This window comes from Tauraco erythrolophus, chromosome 15 (assembly GCF_009769465.1).
Source record: "Tauraco erythrolophus isolate bTauEry1 chromosome 15, bTauEry1.pri, whole genome shotgun sequence".
NCBI lineage: Eukaryota > Metazoa > Chordata > Aves > Musophagiformes > Musophagidae > Tauraco > Tauraco erythrolophus.
Genome location: NC_141479.1, coordinates 18,494,834 through 18,513,431, shown reverse-complemented (window position 1 = coordinate 18,513,431; position 18,598 = coordinate 18,494,834). Strand labels below are relative to the sequence as shown.

At 37.7% G+C, this 18,598-nt stretch overlaps 1 protein-coding gene across 1 annotated transcript in view; it reads right to left on the bottom strand.

Moving 5' to 3' along the window:
* Nucleotides 1-18,598, bottom strand: part of CDH13 (cadherin 13) — a 483,658-nt gene that overhangs the window by 296,556 nt on the left and 168,504 nt on the right. The window contains exon 7 of the mRNA XM_086620685.1: nt 16,917-17,125. Coding sequence (XP_086476811.1) covers nt 16,917-17,125 — 209 coding nt within the window. The remainder of the gene's footprint in view (nt 1-16,916; nt 17,126-18,598) is intronic.

Here is an 18,598-nt window from a genome sequence, read left to right as displayed (position 1 = left end):
ATTCTCCACCTCTGCTCTTCTCTGACCCTTACCTGTCTTCCCAGTTTCTCTCCTAGAAAATTTGTACAAATAAGATTCTTTTCTCTTACTCTTTGTTTCCATTTATTTCCATCTACTTGAGGTGACAGGCATTCCCTGGCAGGGAAGTTATTCAAAGCCACCCCGCTGTAGCTGACTCTAAAACCAGTGTGAAGAGCCACTAAGGTAGACCTCAAAACTTTGGCATGTGCTTCTCAAGAGGACAGCATGAAAACAGTTTATCAACATTATTAAGAACCTTCACAGCAATTAAGTACAGGGAAAAGCTCAAATTAAAGCTGCTGATCTGAACATCCAGGTAATGAAGCAGAACCAGCAGGCAGGAATCTCGGTGACGTCTCATGGAGCCATGTCCCTCTTCAGGCACTGGGTCAGCTGAAGTCTGCAATTTCAGACTATTTTGTTTTCTACACAGATTCAGGTATTACAGCCAGATCACTCTCAGATAGGGTTGTTTTTCTTTTTCTCTGAATCACAAGCACATCAATTTATATATTAAATAATGAAGGTATATAGATTAGCTTTGTGTTACTAAATCTGTGTATTTACATCCCAAATACATTTAAACTTTCCAATAAAATACCAGAAATACACTGAAACTAGCATTACCTTTAAAAACAACTAAAGTCTTTAAAGTGACCCCGCTGCTCAGGTAAGATATGGCTGCGCTTCAAAAATGTGAGGAGGTTTGCATTTGCGTAAAACAGCTGAGTTTTTATAGGCTTGTCTGAAGTTTATCATGAATTATCACAAACTTCTTGAGCCTGAAAATTTAGGTTATAAGTCCTGAAAGATATTTACTTTTGCAATACAAATAGAAACATGATAAAAAACAATATTTCTATGCTATGTTGATAGCACTGTTTCCGTCTATAGCTGAAATGAAAAATATGATTACATAATAGCTTTTCAAATCTCTTCAAAAGATTTAAATAAAGTTCAAATCTTAAGCTTTTGAAACTTTAATCTTGAAATAAAGATCAATCTTTTTGTTGTTTCACCTTTTTCTCATGCTAGGAAAATATGAACAGTATTAAAACGATAAAGAAGTGAATTCTGCATCAGACTTATCCGCATGCATATCCAGTTGCAAGACTGGGGTAATAATTTGGGGAAAAATTCTAAAACACCCTTTTCGACCTCTCATTCTGGCATCCTTGATAAATAATATCATAGCTGCTGGTGCTCCTTAGTTGTGTTTTGAGTTCTGTTTGTTTTGGGGTAGGAGGGAGAAAAGGGTATTTTCTTCTGCTGCACATCTAGCTCCCTCCTCCTGAAAAATCTAAGCTCCCTTTAAAGTCAATAAACCAGTGTACCTTGGCTTTGCCTGGCAGCATCATCAGCAAAACAGGGAAGCAGAACAGGCTTCTAATTCTGTGCAGGCATAACTTCGAAAATACAGTTTTAAACTTTTGTTTATGCCACTTGTCTGCTTGGCCAAATACCATTAGTGTATTCCTCAGAGACAACAGTTTATTTCCATTGCCAGGGCAACGCCTGGCAAGGCATGCAGATGGAATTCAGGGCAGCATGCCACAACCATCTCCACCCTGTTCTTCTGAAAAGAGAAATTATGATGGAAAGTATAAAACATACAGTTCCCTGCCTTTTATGGTCACCATAGACATTCACTTCACAAGCTAGCTAATATATACAGCTTCCCTTTCTTCCACCGCTCCATTCCTACATGGTCTTGTAACCCATGCAAACGCTTGGAAAGCAAGTCTTTAATTCCGAAAGTCCACTAGTGACTGTGGTGGCCAAACTCCCGGATCAGATTATCTGTATCACTGCTGGTAATGCAGAAAGTGCCTGGGAGAAAATTCCCAGGTGGTGGAGAATTACTTTCTAATAAATCTACACCACAGAAGAGTATCATGGTCTGGTCATCCTCTACAAGCACAGCAAGCACTTCAGGGTTGCACACACTATAGATCAGCATCGGTTAACGCAGAACTCAGTTTTACAGTTCTTGCTTTCTGGAAGCAGCTTCAAGTTGTATGGACAAAAAAAACTACCCATAATACTAAGAAATAGTACTAGGATTTTCATTTTTTTCTGACACTGAACCAGATTTGATCAGATCATAACCCCCAGCAGCAGAAGACACCAGCCAAAATATCAAGAGGATCAGATTCACCAATTTAACTGTGTTAAACAGCAGCAAAACAGAAATCAGGATAACATAGATAGCTCGTCCAAAAGACCAAGGAAAAACTTCTTAGATATCAGATGTATTCATTGACAGCATACCGGAGCAAAAGATTCACAAAGAAATTTAGTGAAAAATCTAATGAGAGATAGTTCTACAATCTTGATCTCCACTACTACTGTCGAAAGCTATTAATTTACATAAGAACTTAATTTAAAAACTGTAAGATATAATGCAGAATAGTTTTCTGAACATTTACTAAATGTATAGCCCTAGGGCTCAGAGCACTTCACTTTTAAGTAATTGTATTCCACATGTAAATATTAAAGACTTAAATATACTGGGATAAATTAATTTAGAGTTGCTAAAAGGTTTCTATAAATAGCCCTGTTACGTCACTTCTCCAGGTAGTCTGCTTTGTTGACAGTTACTATAAGAACAGAGCATTCCTGTTGTGAACATGAAATAGTCACCTAAGGAAAACCTTTCATAATTAGAACGAGGCAGGTACTAAACCTATCCCTTGGCTTATCTATGTATTTGTAGCTGGAATTCATTAACTTGTCAGCACTGATTCCTTCTGAATAGAAAAGTAAAATGAAAAAAATGATGTGCAAATCAATATCAACTGTTAAGTCATGTTCTCATTTAGCACAGTGTCAGATATGAAATACTGAGAATTAAAAAGAAAATTTCTGGTGGAAAAACATGCTTACTGTGCTTTTTTTTAATAAGAGAATTACTGCAGTGAATTAAGCTAGTAGTTGTCCCACGATAGAAGTTACAGCATGTTAAAGAAAATCTTCTAAACCCTACTTTTATTTTCAGTTATTTTAGAAAATGACATTAAGCTTAATAAAGGGGAGAAACATTTAAGAACATACAATTCATGCTCATTAGTTGGCACAAAAGCCGTGCAGCACATCCATACATATCTACAGAGACACCTGCTGAAAGAACTTCCACAGAACTCAGCATTACACCACACGTCCACAGACACGTTTTTGGAAAATACATTTCCCACATGTAAATTGCGCTAATATCCAAAGGAACTACAAATTAGTCTTGATGGACATGTGAAATGATAATAATGGGGGGTCAAAGGCCAGACCAAATTTGTTGGAGATGAGCATCAGGTAAAGACAAAGATCTGTTTGTACGTCCTGATATGTGCTGAATTGCTTCTGAATTCTAAACAGAAACAAAGTCAGCAGGCTCGACCTGGGAAACCACAGGCCACATCAAGACCTCCAAGAAGCCACTGCATACGCCCCCTGAAGCGGAGCTCAGATGTAGCCCACCAAGTAGATGGCAAGGAAGAGAGTTAAATCAATCAAGTGTAACAGCCTTAATTTCAAAATCGCTAGGTCTCTGCCAGGAAAAGGTAAGAGGTCACTATATCTGAATACCTTACCTTTAACATATCATTGGGCATCTCCATTTAGACACAGAAATCTGAGGCAGAGAGGTCTAAAAGTGAAGACTGTCTGGATTATAACACTTTTTCATGTTGCCCAACCTCTGTTTTGCCTGGAAAGCTCTTTGGGCAGATGCTATCTTTTACAAATGTATGAACAATGTCTCAAAAGCCACAATCTTTGTCAGTGTTTCTATGCTACTACAGTAAAATGAAGGAAAACTAATGTAAAGTCAGAACGTTTTTGCTCTCTCCCTTGATTCTCCTAAACACATACCCTTTACACTGGAAACCAGAGTCTTATCTTCCTATTGTGTAAAGTCAAGATTAATTTCCCTTGTCTTCTTTTCTCATTTTTTAAAGAGTCTTAATCAAGTCACTTATCTAATTCACAATTGTTCTGAAACACATTTTTCAATTAATAAAATGATCCTAAATACAGCCTAATGCACTGAGCACCAACTAAAAGAAAAGACACAATAATTACCAGCAGTGACAAGAAACTGGGAAAGCCATTAAACAAAACCAAAATAATTTCTCCCCTCAACCCTCTAACTATCCCATATTTTCTTGCCACTAGAAGATGCAGTAATTACATCCCTCAAGTAAACCAGCTACTTTTCTGTTCAGTAGAAAAATATTAAAGGAACCCTTTCCCTTTCATACTTCTAATATATTTCCCATATTTTTTCCTCTAATTGAATTAAATATGACATGTTAAAGCATGAAACATTTCCATTTGGGATACAGATGATTGAACCTTTCTGGTAGATATTAAATTTATTAAGCCTTATAGGATCGAACAGAATCTGCCTTATCGGATTTACAAAATTGAGATATAATTTTTAATTAATTATAGTCAATACACAAAATCTGGGATTAAAAGCCACTGAATAAGTACGAAACTTCTGAGATTCTCTAAAGAACTACTTGATCAAAAAAGCAGGGATTCAGCTGAAGGCACAAATGACATTAAAAATAACTGAATAATTTTTTTTTCCTATTTCATAGACACAAAATGTAACTGGCACACTGTGACTGCCCACGAACATTACGCACAATTAATATTATAGATATCAACTTGATGCTAACAGCATCCGATAGAAAGGACTATACCATTTGATAAGCCCTACTGATGCATTCAGTTTTCCTGGCAATTAAACAACATGGAAACACCAATAATTAACATCAAGGTCACCCTCAAATAAATTTTGATTTGGTCACTCCTCTTAGCAGATTTATGAGCAGATTCAAAGCTCATTACCGTTGGTGGAACGACTCCTGCTGACTTAATGGAGATTGCATTTGGTGTGCTGCTTTCTATGTTTTCCTATGACAGATTAATTACACGGTTTTGTGAATAATCATGCCCAAAATCAACCCTGTAACTCGAAGCTCCAAGCCTTACCTCACATATACATGTAATTTTGTCAGTGATGAGTTTGACTGTTATAGATATGAGCCAAATTCAGAACCAAATCTTCTCCAGCTTTTACTTTTAATCTTTAAACTGAAGTTTTAACATTCCCTCCCCTTATCTCCACCTTAATTCCTGATTTGAGGGTCAATATGGAGCATGATAGATTTTTCTGACTTTAATGACCATATCAGCTTCAAAAAGATGGTTTGGGGAGTGGGAGGAAGACTGTGAACCACGAGAGGACAACACAATACAGCAGCACAGAGAAAATAAAGTTATCTTCAGACAAAGTCAGAAAGTTATGTAGCTGTGTGGGGCAGGTTAAGTAAGCGATAAGGACACATAGTTTGAACTATCCATAGTTCTTTTGACATAGATGGAAGAAATCCTCCCCCTTCACTAATTCACATGGCAATAAAATAAACAAAAAAAAAGGAAATGGGCAGAACTTTGCGTCATATTAAGTCGATCACACTGAAGTATTGACAATTTTTCCCTTGACCTGCTACTGAAAAAACTCACCTCCATTGAAAACCACGAGAGGGGCAAACAAATAAAAATTGCTTAGTATCAAACTGCAGGCATTACTGAAACGGAATTGATAGAACAATCGATAGTATCAATTTTAAGATTATGGTTTTAATTAAGTAGCAGGAACATGACTTTGTTAAAAAATTGTCACATATTGTTCCCCTTTTCTATTAAAAAAAACAAAAACCTATACATATTCCCGTATTATGTTTCTCAACACAAAGCTGCACGGTTTTAATTCTCTCTTGCAAGGTATCCCACACTAATATGTTAGTAATGTTTCTGCAGCCATAGCAGGAAATTAAAAACATGTGAACAGTTCCAATAACCCTCTCAGTATGGAGGTTCAGTTTTTGATGTAATTAGCGACAGCAAACGAATGAGTTTATAACTCATGTCTGTTGACTGAGCTAGTACCAAAACAAATAATGAAATCCCCATTTCCTAAATCAGTCTAAGTGTTTTTATTTCCAGCAGGCAATTCTGCTGCAAAGGGCTGGCAGGATTAATGCATGCCAAATCAAATACAGAATACTAGTGTGATAATCATCCTTATCTAAGGCATGAGTTTATGGTTTGCAGCAAGAACAACAGAGGATCTAGTCTGAATATTCTTTTTGCCAGATGCTGCCATGCTGGAGCACAAGGATTGAATACACCTGGTCCCACCACGGGTTTTGTCTACCACCACAGTCTTTCAGCAGTCATGAATTTCCTATCAAACAGAAACGGGTTTTTATTTCATCTTCAGCGAAAAGAAAAAGTCGTAGGTATGAAAATATTCTTCCTGTGCAGAGAAGGAACTGCAGAATGTATTATTTGTCAGCCAATCAGGAATTTTGAATTTACTGGAATTTTTGGTAGCGAGTTCAGCAGTATCCAAATCAAAATGATATGCCTCATGAAAGCACTCAAGTGCCCTGTATCATAGTGGCTGACATGCTATTTTATCCCCACACTGCTGTGCTTGAAGGCAACCCTCTGCATTTTGATACAGTCTTTTAAGCTATTAATAGTGCAAACACAAACAGGTTTCTTACTTGCATTTCTTTTTTTGGGGAAGTCAAAAAGTCAAGTGATAGTAAAATGTTCTAATATCAGTGCATGTATAAAGACTTCAGCATGTCCTAAAATAGTCCAGTACTTCACAGGATCATATCCTTGAAATCCTCATACAAAAAATTTCTATGTCGATATCCAAGAATGAACGTTTGGTATGGTCTTCCAAATTTTAAAAAACTTTACTGTCATCTTTCTTCCAGGTGATCTTAGAGGATAAATCTTCATACAGCACAACACTGTTCAATACTGTAAAAAAAAAAACCCACAAACCCCAAAATAAACCTCACAAACATTCAAGTTGTTAACATACAACATCAAATGGGATCTAGAAGAATTTAAAAAAAAGATGGATTTTTTTTTAAACAGCTCTTAAATTATCATCATTATGCCTACAAAGTTTACAAATCTTCATCTGATGGATATATTTTTCCTGCTTATTCTAGTAACTCTGAAAAGACATTGGACAATCAGGAGGATAAAAAAAACCCACTTAACTCTGTGGTGTTTCTTATTAGAAAAGTTCTGAAAGCTCCAGAAAACCTTGTCATTGATACTCATACAAGATATGAGTAATCCAAAGTCAAAGTTCACACACGCAAAGACTCCAAATTTCCATTTGCGAATACACAGGTCATGTCACAACATGTTTGACAGATATTATTTAAAAAAAAAAAAAACACCAAACCAAAACCAGTTTATCGATACTGCCTTGACTGACATTAACTGTAGAACAGGGTACATGGCCACATAAAACATTCAGTAGTTCTCCAGCATGATCAGTAGTATTATAGAGACAAATGCATTTTAAATAAAATTAAGCATTTAACCCATTTCTGGTTGGAGATGTAAAAAAAGACCCTTTTAAGTAGTAGAAGCCACAGTACAATTCAGTCCACAAGAAGGCCGGTACACCAAGAGCTAGATCCAGCTCTCATTTTAAAAAGATTATAGTCTGTTCCTTATCTTAAAAAGCTACGTATGCTAGATCCACGATTCATTTCTCTCAAAAGCACAAGGCAATTCTAGAGATAGAAAAGAAGCAAAAGACAAAATGATTTCAAGATAATTTCCATGCGAAAGGGTTCAACAGGTATTGAACACACAAGGGAGTTTGCTGACTTACAGGTAAATTAAAGCGTATCTGTTCACAGCAGCTTGAGCAGTTGCTGACTACATGAGTGGAGGACACTGAGGAATTTTAGTGGTACCAAAAGTATTAGCAGCAGGCAGTTACTGTACATGGCAGGACTGTTGGCCAGTTCAAACGGACCTGCTGCCCCTTCACTGTCTTCCTGTGCAACCACTATCCCCAGGTGCCCTCTCAGTGAGAGAGGAAGACATAGAAACAAGTAGTAAAACTATTTTTTCTAAGATGGATCGACTGCTTAATGCAAAGGTTATTCAGTTTGATTTGGTAGTGGAATAAGTAGTGAGGAGCTAGATGATTAATAACTCCAAGATGACTGTAAACATTAGCAGAGTAGTTTATTACGGAGATACCAAATTGCATTAATCTTTAACTCTGTCATTCTGATGCTGAATATTTCTTCAACTCACCAAGTTATTCAAAGTACTTAAGAAAACTAGTTGCAAAATAAGATGAAAAGGAATGCTTTTAAAAGCAACAGAACTGTGATGACCAACAAATAAGGAATTCTAGGTCCAGAAGGAGCCCTCTGTCCTTGCAGTAGCAGAATCAATTCCTGGGGGAGGACAAATGTAGATTTTTATCCTGTGATGCTCCATTAAATGCTCAAGATGTGTGCTGAGATAGGTGTTACTATAATAACCATAATAGATGTTCCTTCAAAGTTTCTGAAAACCAGCATGGAACTATTAGGGCAATCATTAGGGATTATTATTGATGTCTCTGATGGAGAGAAATGACTAAACTCTTACTCAGGAAATCATCTTTTCATGTGAATAATTTCTCCTATTATGGCTCTCTTTCAAATCCACCCTGTTTCTGGAAGCTGAAGGAAAAGCTTATAGTGGGAAAACATCAGCAATATTTTGTGTCTCTGACACGAAAAAGAACCTTGAGTTTAGTTTTGAGCACAACATAGTTTGATCTCCTCTTGGCATTGTCTCTGTTCCTTAATAAATCTGAGGTGTCACTGGTGAAACTGTGGTAGTTGTCATACATCGACTGCATCATTCCTGCATGCCAGATGAGAGAACAACCATGGAAGAAATGGACAACTTTTCTTCTGTACGAAAAGTGTCACAGGTTCTTCTGATTTCTGTAACGTCTCTTGTTCCTTATGGATTTGAGGACATGAAGGATGCCATGGCAATCTTAATATCATATAGAAATCACCATGTCCTTTTCCCAACTTGTTATTTAAAAATGATCCTGATATGAAAAAGGTGTGATGAAGTAAATATGAACAATAGATATCTACGCAAACATCTCTTTTTACAGATGTGTGTATACAGACATGCACACACACACATATTCTCTCTGTGTACTTAACAGTTACACTTTAAGGATCATGGAGGATGAAAGCCACTTTACAAACAAAAGAGATTACATATCCTAAGAGACATCTACTTATCCTTTATGATCTTGCTTAATGTTCTACTAAATCATGCTTAGCCTGTTGCTTTCCCACTTATAACCTCATCTACTACAATGAATTTTAAATTTAAATCTTTTCCAAACGGTTCTTTTAAATGTTCCTCACGCTTCTGGCACAAATTTCCACACAACTCCATCAGTCTCTGGAGGTTAATGCATAGGATTGGCTTGGTTTTCTCTATATCAGAATATTGCCAAACTGGACTCAGAACAATAACCACTTGAAAAAAAATTACATGTCAATGCATGAGGGTTTAGCATTCATCCATAAAATTTAGTGGATTTTTAATGGATAAAGGACAGTTAGCATCCTAGATCATAAAAAGAAGCTAATTCAAGTCAAAATGTCTTCGCACACCTCATCTACCACTCAAACTCTCATAAAAACATTTTAGGGGCAAATGTAAATAGGTATTCTCTTGGCACTCTGTGCCAGGGCAAATTTTAGTTCAGATAAAAGACTTCAGCAATGTTTGAATAATCTCTCACTGAAATTTATGTAAGCTTTGCCATTAAGTCTTACGGATAAAGGATAAGACCTAAAAGAAAACAGAACAAAACTGGTTGCATTCCAAAACTGCATTTGGTTCCGAGCTTCCACAAAAACCTTAAGTTGACACTAGAAGCACACCGAGCGATAGTGAAAACATCCTGTGGATGACACCTGTCACTGCAGGGAGAACTAACAGAAGTCTAAATGCAGTTCAGGGCTGAAAGGAATTACTATTTTAGATGTTTTTAATAAAATGGGTTAAATTTAGATTATTTTTGCCTGACTTTTTTTTACTAGTTTTTTAATAATTTGGAATAACTAACAAGGTTTACATTCGTTTCAAAAATCATTGTTTCACCTTTGAATCACTGTTAAACATATTCTGTGCTTGTCCTCGCTCTGCTTGCTACTAAACAGCACAAAGTCCCTTTTCCTGGATAAATACATCTCTAGTTCCCATAAAATCTGAACGGAGATTACTCGCAGAGAAAAGCACTGAACGCTCATAGCAGCTAACACCTTCTTGTTTCACAGTCAATTATTCATGTTTCCAGTCTATAAGACCCTTTTTCTCTCCTTAAATAACCAAGTACTTCTCATTTACATGCTGAAGTTGTGCACTGAGGGAAATAGCAGGAAAGCTAGCCCACACATTTGATCTAAGCATTTGTACGTACAGTGAATAAACTTACAAGACACACTGTGCCCAAAAAAAGGAACGTTAAATTAATGAAAACCACCAGTGGCTCATGTTCTTTATAGTATTTACTCTGGCATTCAACACAATATGTAATTGTTGCTATGGCAACTGCCACATCTCTTGGCACCATAATAATTCTCAGATAAATGGATCTTTGTCAGACCAAACTCCAAAGCCCGTGTATATGAAACCTGCATTTCTTTGGTAGTGGGAATCTGCAGAGTTAAGCTGGAAGTATAAATCCAGTCCAGGCCTGAGGGAAAGCACAAGTCTACGGATAGAAGTAATGCTCTGCTGCAGAGCTGAGTAAAAGGGGTAGTGTGGCTATAGATGAAAAATCCTGACCACTGTGCCCTGCCACAGGACTCGCAGGGTCACTCAGAAACAGCCCAGCCAAGAGGTACAGGAGTCACATCCCTAGGGCACTGTCAGACAAAACTCCTGCTCCAGGGTTTCATCTTAAGTCTACTGGAATCTGATTATTTCAGCAGGTTCCGGACCAGGCTGAAGGATAAAAAGGGAAAGTAGGTGACTAAAATGTCTATGGAAAACAGTGTATTTCAATGGTTAAGGAGATTTCTTATATAAAAGGAGCGCTTTGTTGTTTCCCCAACAGCAAGTGGTCTGCACAGAGGATTTTTATAAAAATATAGCCAAAAAGGAAGCTAAATGATATGACAGAATGAACCATTGATGAGAACAAGCTCTTGCTTTCATGGGCATTAATTAAGATGTAGCATTGCAGACTTTCAAAAAAAAAAAAAAAAGCATCCTTTCACTAGTGATTAAAGCAGGGAGAAGTCATTTACCAAAATACCATCGACACATAGGTATTAAATTCTACAATCACTTCTGAGCTGTTTACACATGAATTCCAAGTCAATAGGTGATTGCAGTGGGAAAGTGATCAAAAGTAAAAAGTAAAAACAAGTTAATAATTTAATGGCTAGTAGGAGAACGTCCCTATGTCAAGCTTTCTGCCAAAAAGAAAGCCAAAGTGAGAAGATGAATTTTCTTTTGTTTGCTCTTTAAGAGAGCTCATCTTCATATGCCTGAAGGACACTTTCATATCCAAAGGCAAAATATCTCCACAAGTTTTCTGAAAGAAATGGTATTCTATGTACTGTTTGATAGTGCAATAACTCATAAATGTATCATAGATATTGCTGTACCCCTGTGACTCACTCTGTTTTGTGCCTTAAAATGAAATGCAAAACATGGTATTTTATTTATGCAGTGCATTACTTTTTGCAGCAACTTCTATATGCAAAATCTAATAACGTGAAACTCTTCTAGCCTGTTTGTCAATATCTCATATAGAGTCCATCTTCATACTTTTGCACAGTCATTTTCAGCCTGTTTGGAACTCTGTTCTGAACTGAAAACATGCTAATATATGTTAATGGGAATGATTGCTTGCTCTATCAGAGAGGCTGATTCTTGATCTTGTTTTCCAAATAAATTACTGAACTGTCGGATGACTAAACTCAACTATTCACTTCCTTGCATGAATATTTTTTCTGGGAGAGTATCCTTATTCATAATAAGATTATTGATCCTTTATCATCTGTTCTAAGGCAGAAAGCCATACATGTAGGATTTAAAGCTCTAGGCACTTTTTATCTCATATCAATAAAATTTGCAATCTCTATCCTGAAGGGATAAAGCAGAGAGTAAAACACAAACAAGAAATGCTAACGGTTAAATCCAAGGACCTTAGTTTGACTATTTCTGTTTGATACTTTAGGAAACAGAGACATAGGTGTAAAGCAACTTGCACAAAGGTATCCATCCAGGCAGTGATTTAGTAGGAAACAGAATTCAGGTCTGCAACGTGGCTGGGGAAGTTTTCGGCCAGGCTGCCTCTCCCGTCCCTGCCGTAATAAACGTGGCAGGGTACTGATGTTGGGAAAAGCAATGGTTTGACAAAGCAAAAAGCAGAAGCAGCATAGCTGACTAGCCCCTAGCTGTTACAAAGAGCACTGGACAGAGTAGCAGGACTACAGCGACTTCATTTCCTTCAATCTGAGCTACTGCTGGAGATGATTTTAAACTTTCTTTGTCTACTACATGCTGTCTCAGGGTGTGCTCTTCCCTCTTATCTCTTCTTTCTCTTATTCCTTTTCCATCTAGTGCCTGAGAAGTGTCCTAAGGGTTTGACAGTTTCTATTTAATCATTTCATCCTTCTGTATGGAAGGCTGCTGAGCACCATACAGTGAAGTTACTACCAGGCTGGAATTGCTGAATATCTGCCTGCCCTCTTATCTGCTTTGGTGCCAGACTCTTGTTAACTCGCTCCCCCCCACCCTCTCACCCTCTTGTCTCTGATGCTGTAACAAATAAAAATTTCCAAATCGCTCCCTCTGCTGGAGGGGGCGGGCGGGCAACAGAGAAGGCTGCATTTTACCAACACACACACACAAAAAAAGAAGAGAAAGATTGTTTCCCAAGTTTTTCTTCTGGCTTGTGGTGTACCTAAGACTACATTCATTAAAACCAGCACTAGATTACAGAGGGGGAGAAGGACTAGCCGACAACCATTTTATTTAGCCTTGGAGGACACGGTTCAACTCCCAGCTGCTGACTTTCAGAACTCTCAATCTATTATGAGACTACAAAAGACTGGTTATACTTTCTGTCTTCCATAAAACCAGACTCTTTAAATAAATAAATTCACTAATGTCTGGCCAAACACTCAGATGTGATGAAATTTCCAACTTTTGGTTGTCCTATCATTTCCATAAAACAAAGCAGGGACCAAGCATTGGTTAAAGACACAAGTTAAAAATTATTGCCACTCATCAACTCAAGTCAGTTTGTTCCCAGCTAAGGTTTGTGAGTAATTTATTTTTCCATTAGGGATCTGAACCTTAGTAATTCTATGAATTATTCACAAAGAAACCAAAGTTCATTGTGGAATTCCTGGATGAATCAAAACATTTCCATGTCTTTTTCTAATATCACCAAGCACTCAAGTCCTGTGTGAAAGGTATTAAGCCAACACTGGGCAAAGCAGAGCATGAGCATGGACGTGCCTGCCTCACCAGCACCTGCCCATGGTGGATGCAGGTGAACGACATCTCTTTCATCGAGCACTCTGATTGCCTGAGGGTACCAGTGTGTACACACACGTAACTATTAAAAAGATGACACACTAACATCATACCTTCTGTAGACCCATGGCAACTCTTCTGTGCACTCATATTCCACGTGTCTCTCAAAAATGACAGTAGCTTTTTTGTGAATACTCCCTTCTGTCAAGACAGACAGAAACCAATATATCTAGCCAAAACCATGGGAGGAAATGGGCACTAAGGGCAGGTTGTGGAAAGGTATCTAACTGTAATCTGATGTACAGATTTTTGCTCCCATAGCACGTATGCATATCTGTAGGTATAGACATTCATGGGGTATTTCGCAGAAACATCCAGACACCTGGAAAAGCAGCAGTGCTGTATCTCCTTTTCTGTCACTAGACCCTGCAAAAGATTCTGTGATCAGAGAGCAACAGTAAGTTGGCTGATGATGTTGAGGAACCATGTATCTTCTCACATGGTAGTCATGGCCACCCTTTGATATGCAGATCTAATACGCTTCTGGCAGAAGAGTAAGAGAATATTCCCTTGATTCAAAAAGCAGAGTTAAATAATAAGTGGTATTCTGACAGCCACTGACTATGCTATGGACACAGGACAGATCAGTAAGGTCAGCTGAAATCTTCCCACCTCTTCAGCAGGAAAGAATCACATCCCTCCACCACTAGAATACCAAAAGCTTTTCTGCACACTGCAGATTGCACCTCTAAATATTTTCAATATTTGCACAAAAGTGTGATTGGTAGGAATCGCAAAGTTTTAGGAATTATGCTATGTCTTCCTAGGCTCAAACTGCCAGTCAGCACATTAGAGATCATTGTTGTCAGTCACTTCCAAACATATTGGGAATCTGCAATTAGAAACATTAACAATGGGATTTCACAGATGTAGGTTACATGCTTTCAGAAAAGAAATGGCAGTTGCTAGCAGTGGGGAAATACTTAAGAACTGCTTATCCCCTAATTAAACAAGGTACTGTTCTCCAAGTACTGAATGCTAAGCAGTACTCCAGCATGTGCTCATCTTAACCCTACAGAATTATGCTGAATTACTAAGGCTCCATCTGAGCATTTCCTAGCCAAGACTCCTTGCATAAACAGATGGGGCAGTTCTGCTGCTTCCGTGCTGACGCATTCAGGATGCAAAAGTGCAGGATTAAGTTCAAATTCTTCATAAAATCACTTTAGATAGGACGCTGTAATCTTTACATCCTTCTCAAGTATAACAAACAAAAAGACAAGGCTGTCCGTTTTGTTTAAAATAGGCAAACAACAGCTGAAATGGTTGGTAAAAAACACTGATTTTAACAGCTACAGAGTGCTGGCTGAGGCCAGAGTAGGACAACCAGCTCCAAAGATCTTCATATTCCTTTGAAGGAGATGATCCTCACTAGATGAATTTCCAAGGACACATTAATGCATCATGTAACTCCCAATGGCACTGCAGACATCAAGGATTACCAAAATAAAAGGGCAGTCTTCTAGTTAGGAGCTGAATATCAAAATCCATAAAGAAGTGATGAACGCAGGTAGAGATGACACTGTGATATTGCTATGAGGAGTCACCTAAGATGGAAGAATGGCAAGTGGCACAATATGCCAGATTTAGACTGATTTTCTCTCTCTGAAGCAACACGAAGTGTTTGGAACAGAATCCAGGAGTGGGGCCAACTTAGACTTGGCTTCTAAATGTAGTCTGGCGATAGATTTCAGCACTAGGCATTAATTAATATTGCTGGAACATTTTGAGGGGAGACTACCCAGAACTGAATAGGACATACAGGGAAAAGGTCACTGACAAAGCTATGTCATACTCAGTACAAATATACATCTTTTCATTCCTACTCATGAGGCAAGACTTCCCCTAGATTGAAACTTCCATAGAACATCTCCCCTCAAAGTCATTGAAGGGCTGCTTTGCTAAGAAAACCAGAAATAAACTTCAGAATATGATTCTCAGAGTCAGACCTTCACACGTAAACCAATCCCCTGAAGTTTAACTCCAGACTTCCTGTCAGAGATGTCTCAAACTCCTCTATGGTTTCAGTAACTTCTAACTGCAGAATGAGAATCCCCATTTTGAAACTGCTTCTAAGATTTCAAAACCTAGAGTGAAAACAAAATCCTTTGGACATTCCTGTGAATGTGCCAGAAGGAGCACGCATTGCTACTTCGAGACACGGGACAACCGAGTGCCCAGCTCCTGCAAGTGTAGGTTTTCCTACTCTGAATTTGGCAGTGAGTGCTCCTAAACCCACAGCTCCACTGTGTAGGAGATTCTTTAAAGTATGGCCTTGTTAAAATTTGACTTTGTGGAGAAATAGCATATTTAAATAAAATTAATTTCCATTTAAGTGTTCTGATCAGCTCTCTACGGTTACACATTCTGGTAGCTCCTCTCCCACTGGCCATCTATGTTCACACTGTGTGCTGCGTAAAGTGCAGATCAAAACCTTTCCTCAGCCACAGACTTTCAGAACGTTATTCAACCTTTCCCCTAAATCTAATTTTCTTTTTTTTTTTAAAGAAGACTTCTGTTACACTAAGCTATTGTTGGAAATACAACGAGAATGCTCACAGTCTAAATATCAAAATAAGACACTAGATCAGTCATTTTTATCATAGTTTCTTTATACTTCCTTGAAATTATAAGTCTGTAAAGGTACCAGGCTTAATTGCCCGGTAAGCCGCTGTCTTGCCTGCCTCTCTCCTAAATGCCATGACACAGAAGCGAGGACTATCTCACATTTCCTTTTGTTACTTTCATGGATGTGAAGTAAACAATTCAATCAATTCGTAAAGCACTTTTTCCCCGTAGTAAGAGCATTAGCATCACACCGAAATTCAGAAGTGGAAAGGACACGGCATTCAGTGGATGAAGTGGAATAAAAAATCACCAGTGCATAGAGACAGAGCGTAAATACATGTTGTCGTTTCTGTGCAGATGTTTGTATAGTTTAACACATAACAATATCAGATACACAGATCTATATGAAAATTTAAATTCCACAGCACAGAATTCATTCCCACATTCTTAGACTTGAAGCAAACGTGAAGGTTCTGTAAATTCCAAATTGCACATTTAGATTATGATTTTTTCATTTTCAGTTATGGACACACTGTGATTATCCAGCATAACGTACACCACAAGTACCAGCCCATTTTGATGCTTGAGCTTTTTCATTTCAATCAATTCTTTATGAATGTTTACTATTACACGTAAAGATGTAATACATCTTTCAAAACCTGGAAAATTTGTATTTCAAGTTAAACCAAGTGCTAAAACATTACAGCAATATCTGCATTGAAGACTGATTTTGATCCCTCTCCTAACAGATTAAAACTATTTACAGTCCTAGAAGAAACATGTAAACATCTAGCAGCATCTCCTTGGCACTTTCTTCCAGCACTTGGTATTTATCTTACCTTTAATGCACGACGTTTTTCATTTGCTCCAACAATCAAAATTTCTGCCATATCCTCAGCATGCTCAGACCTTGCGTGGACGAACAAGGCTCTGCCAGCTTCTGATATATTCTTTAGTGCAACCAAAGACCCATCATGTTCCACTTTAAAGTCTGGGTTAGAAACTTCAAAGTTCAATTTGTTATTCCCCTTGCAGTCATCAAATTCCACTGAGGAGGAAAAAAAGGAAAAAGAAAAAACACAATTATAAGTATCCACTACAGACCATAGACTTCCAGCATCTTTATTTTATTCACTTGCCTACAGACCTCAGGAAGAAACATCTCCCAGTCAAAGAAGCTTTTTATTTCTGTGACTGTAATTCACAAGACAAATCTTACAAATGTGCAATTTCGGAAGGATGAAGAGATTTTGACCATGCTAATTGCAGAGGTAGGAAATGAACAAAGCACTCTGGACATGAACATTTTGTGATGAGTCAAATCAAATGCACAAAACGCACATCTAGTTCTACAAATTGGGCAGCAGCAGCAGAGACCTTGTTATCCTCCCCACCATAACCCGAGGCCTCTCAAGGCTCTTCTACTGGCAAAGTGGTTTCAGACACAGAGTAAATCTTTATGCTTGGAATTGGTTGTTTACAGAACATTCAACTTCATAGTCTACTGCAAAAGTGTTACCTACACAAAAAAAAAAAAAAAACACAAACTATAACATTTCTTACTAGCTAGCAGCATTGTGATACAGTGCAAGAGTTGCACTATCAGTATACCTAAGGATTATGAGAACTTTTAATTAAATAGTAGCTGCCAATAACCCTGCTTCACTTTATACGAAAGATTTAAAATATTTAGGAAGGCTGGCAGAAATAGAAAAATGTCTGTCAAACCTTTGTACCTTAGACTTTGCCTCAAGTTCCTTCTCCAAGTCCAGTAGATTCACTTCATATAAAATACTTGAAAAAACCTTAGTGATGTAACTACCAGCTAAATGATTAAAAGGTCTCCCCAAACTTTTAATCTTTAATTGCTAAGTAAGCTTTTCAGGTTTTGACATCTCTGAACAATACACGTGCATGTGGAGTTTTTTTTCAGACAATCTGTTCCATATTCCCCACCTGTTCCTTGAGCTACTGCTGCTGTAGACTTTTCACTTAACTGCATGTTCTCACTTATTATTTTACATTTCATTTCTATTGGATCTTTAAAAACTGCATTACACTTTCAGAAATGATACAGACAGGGACGCAGACTGCATAAGATCAAAGACAACAGAGTTTTACTGAAAATAAAGCACTTTGCATAATTGTTTAAATTCACTCTACAGACTTACTGTGTTTAGTAATTGCTTTCGAAGGAAAAAAATAGAAGATCCCAGATTCTCTCACAACCTGGCCAATATCTAAACTTTTCCTGACTATGTGATCTTTGTAACTGGTCTTAAAACACACAGAGAATCTCATACTGGTTGGTCTAACAACACCCCTGGGAAGTTACACAAAAATCATCTTTAGCAAATTTTGCATCCATTTCAGATATTCCGACATGAAGAAAGGGATACTAGAGGACCTTCCTCTCCTCTCTGGGCATTCACTGGAATTGAATCCCAGAACAGAACCACCACAGGGAATAACTACTGTTGACAGTTACAGAATTTGAATACGACTTTATTTTATGATGAAT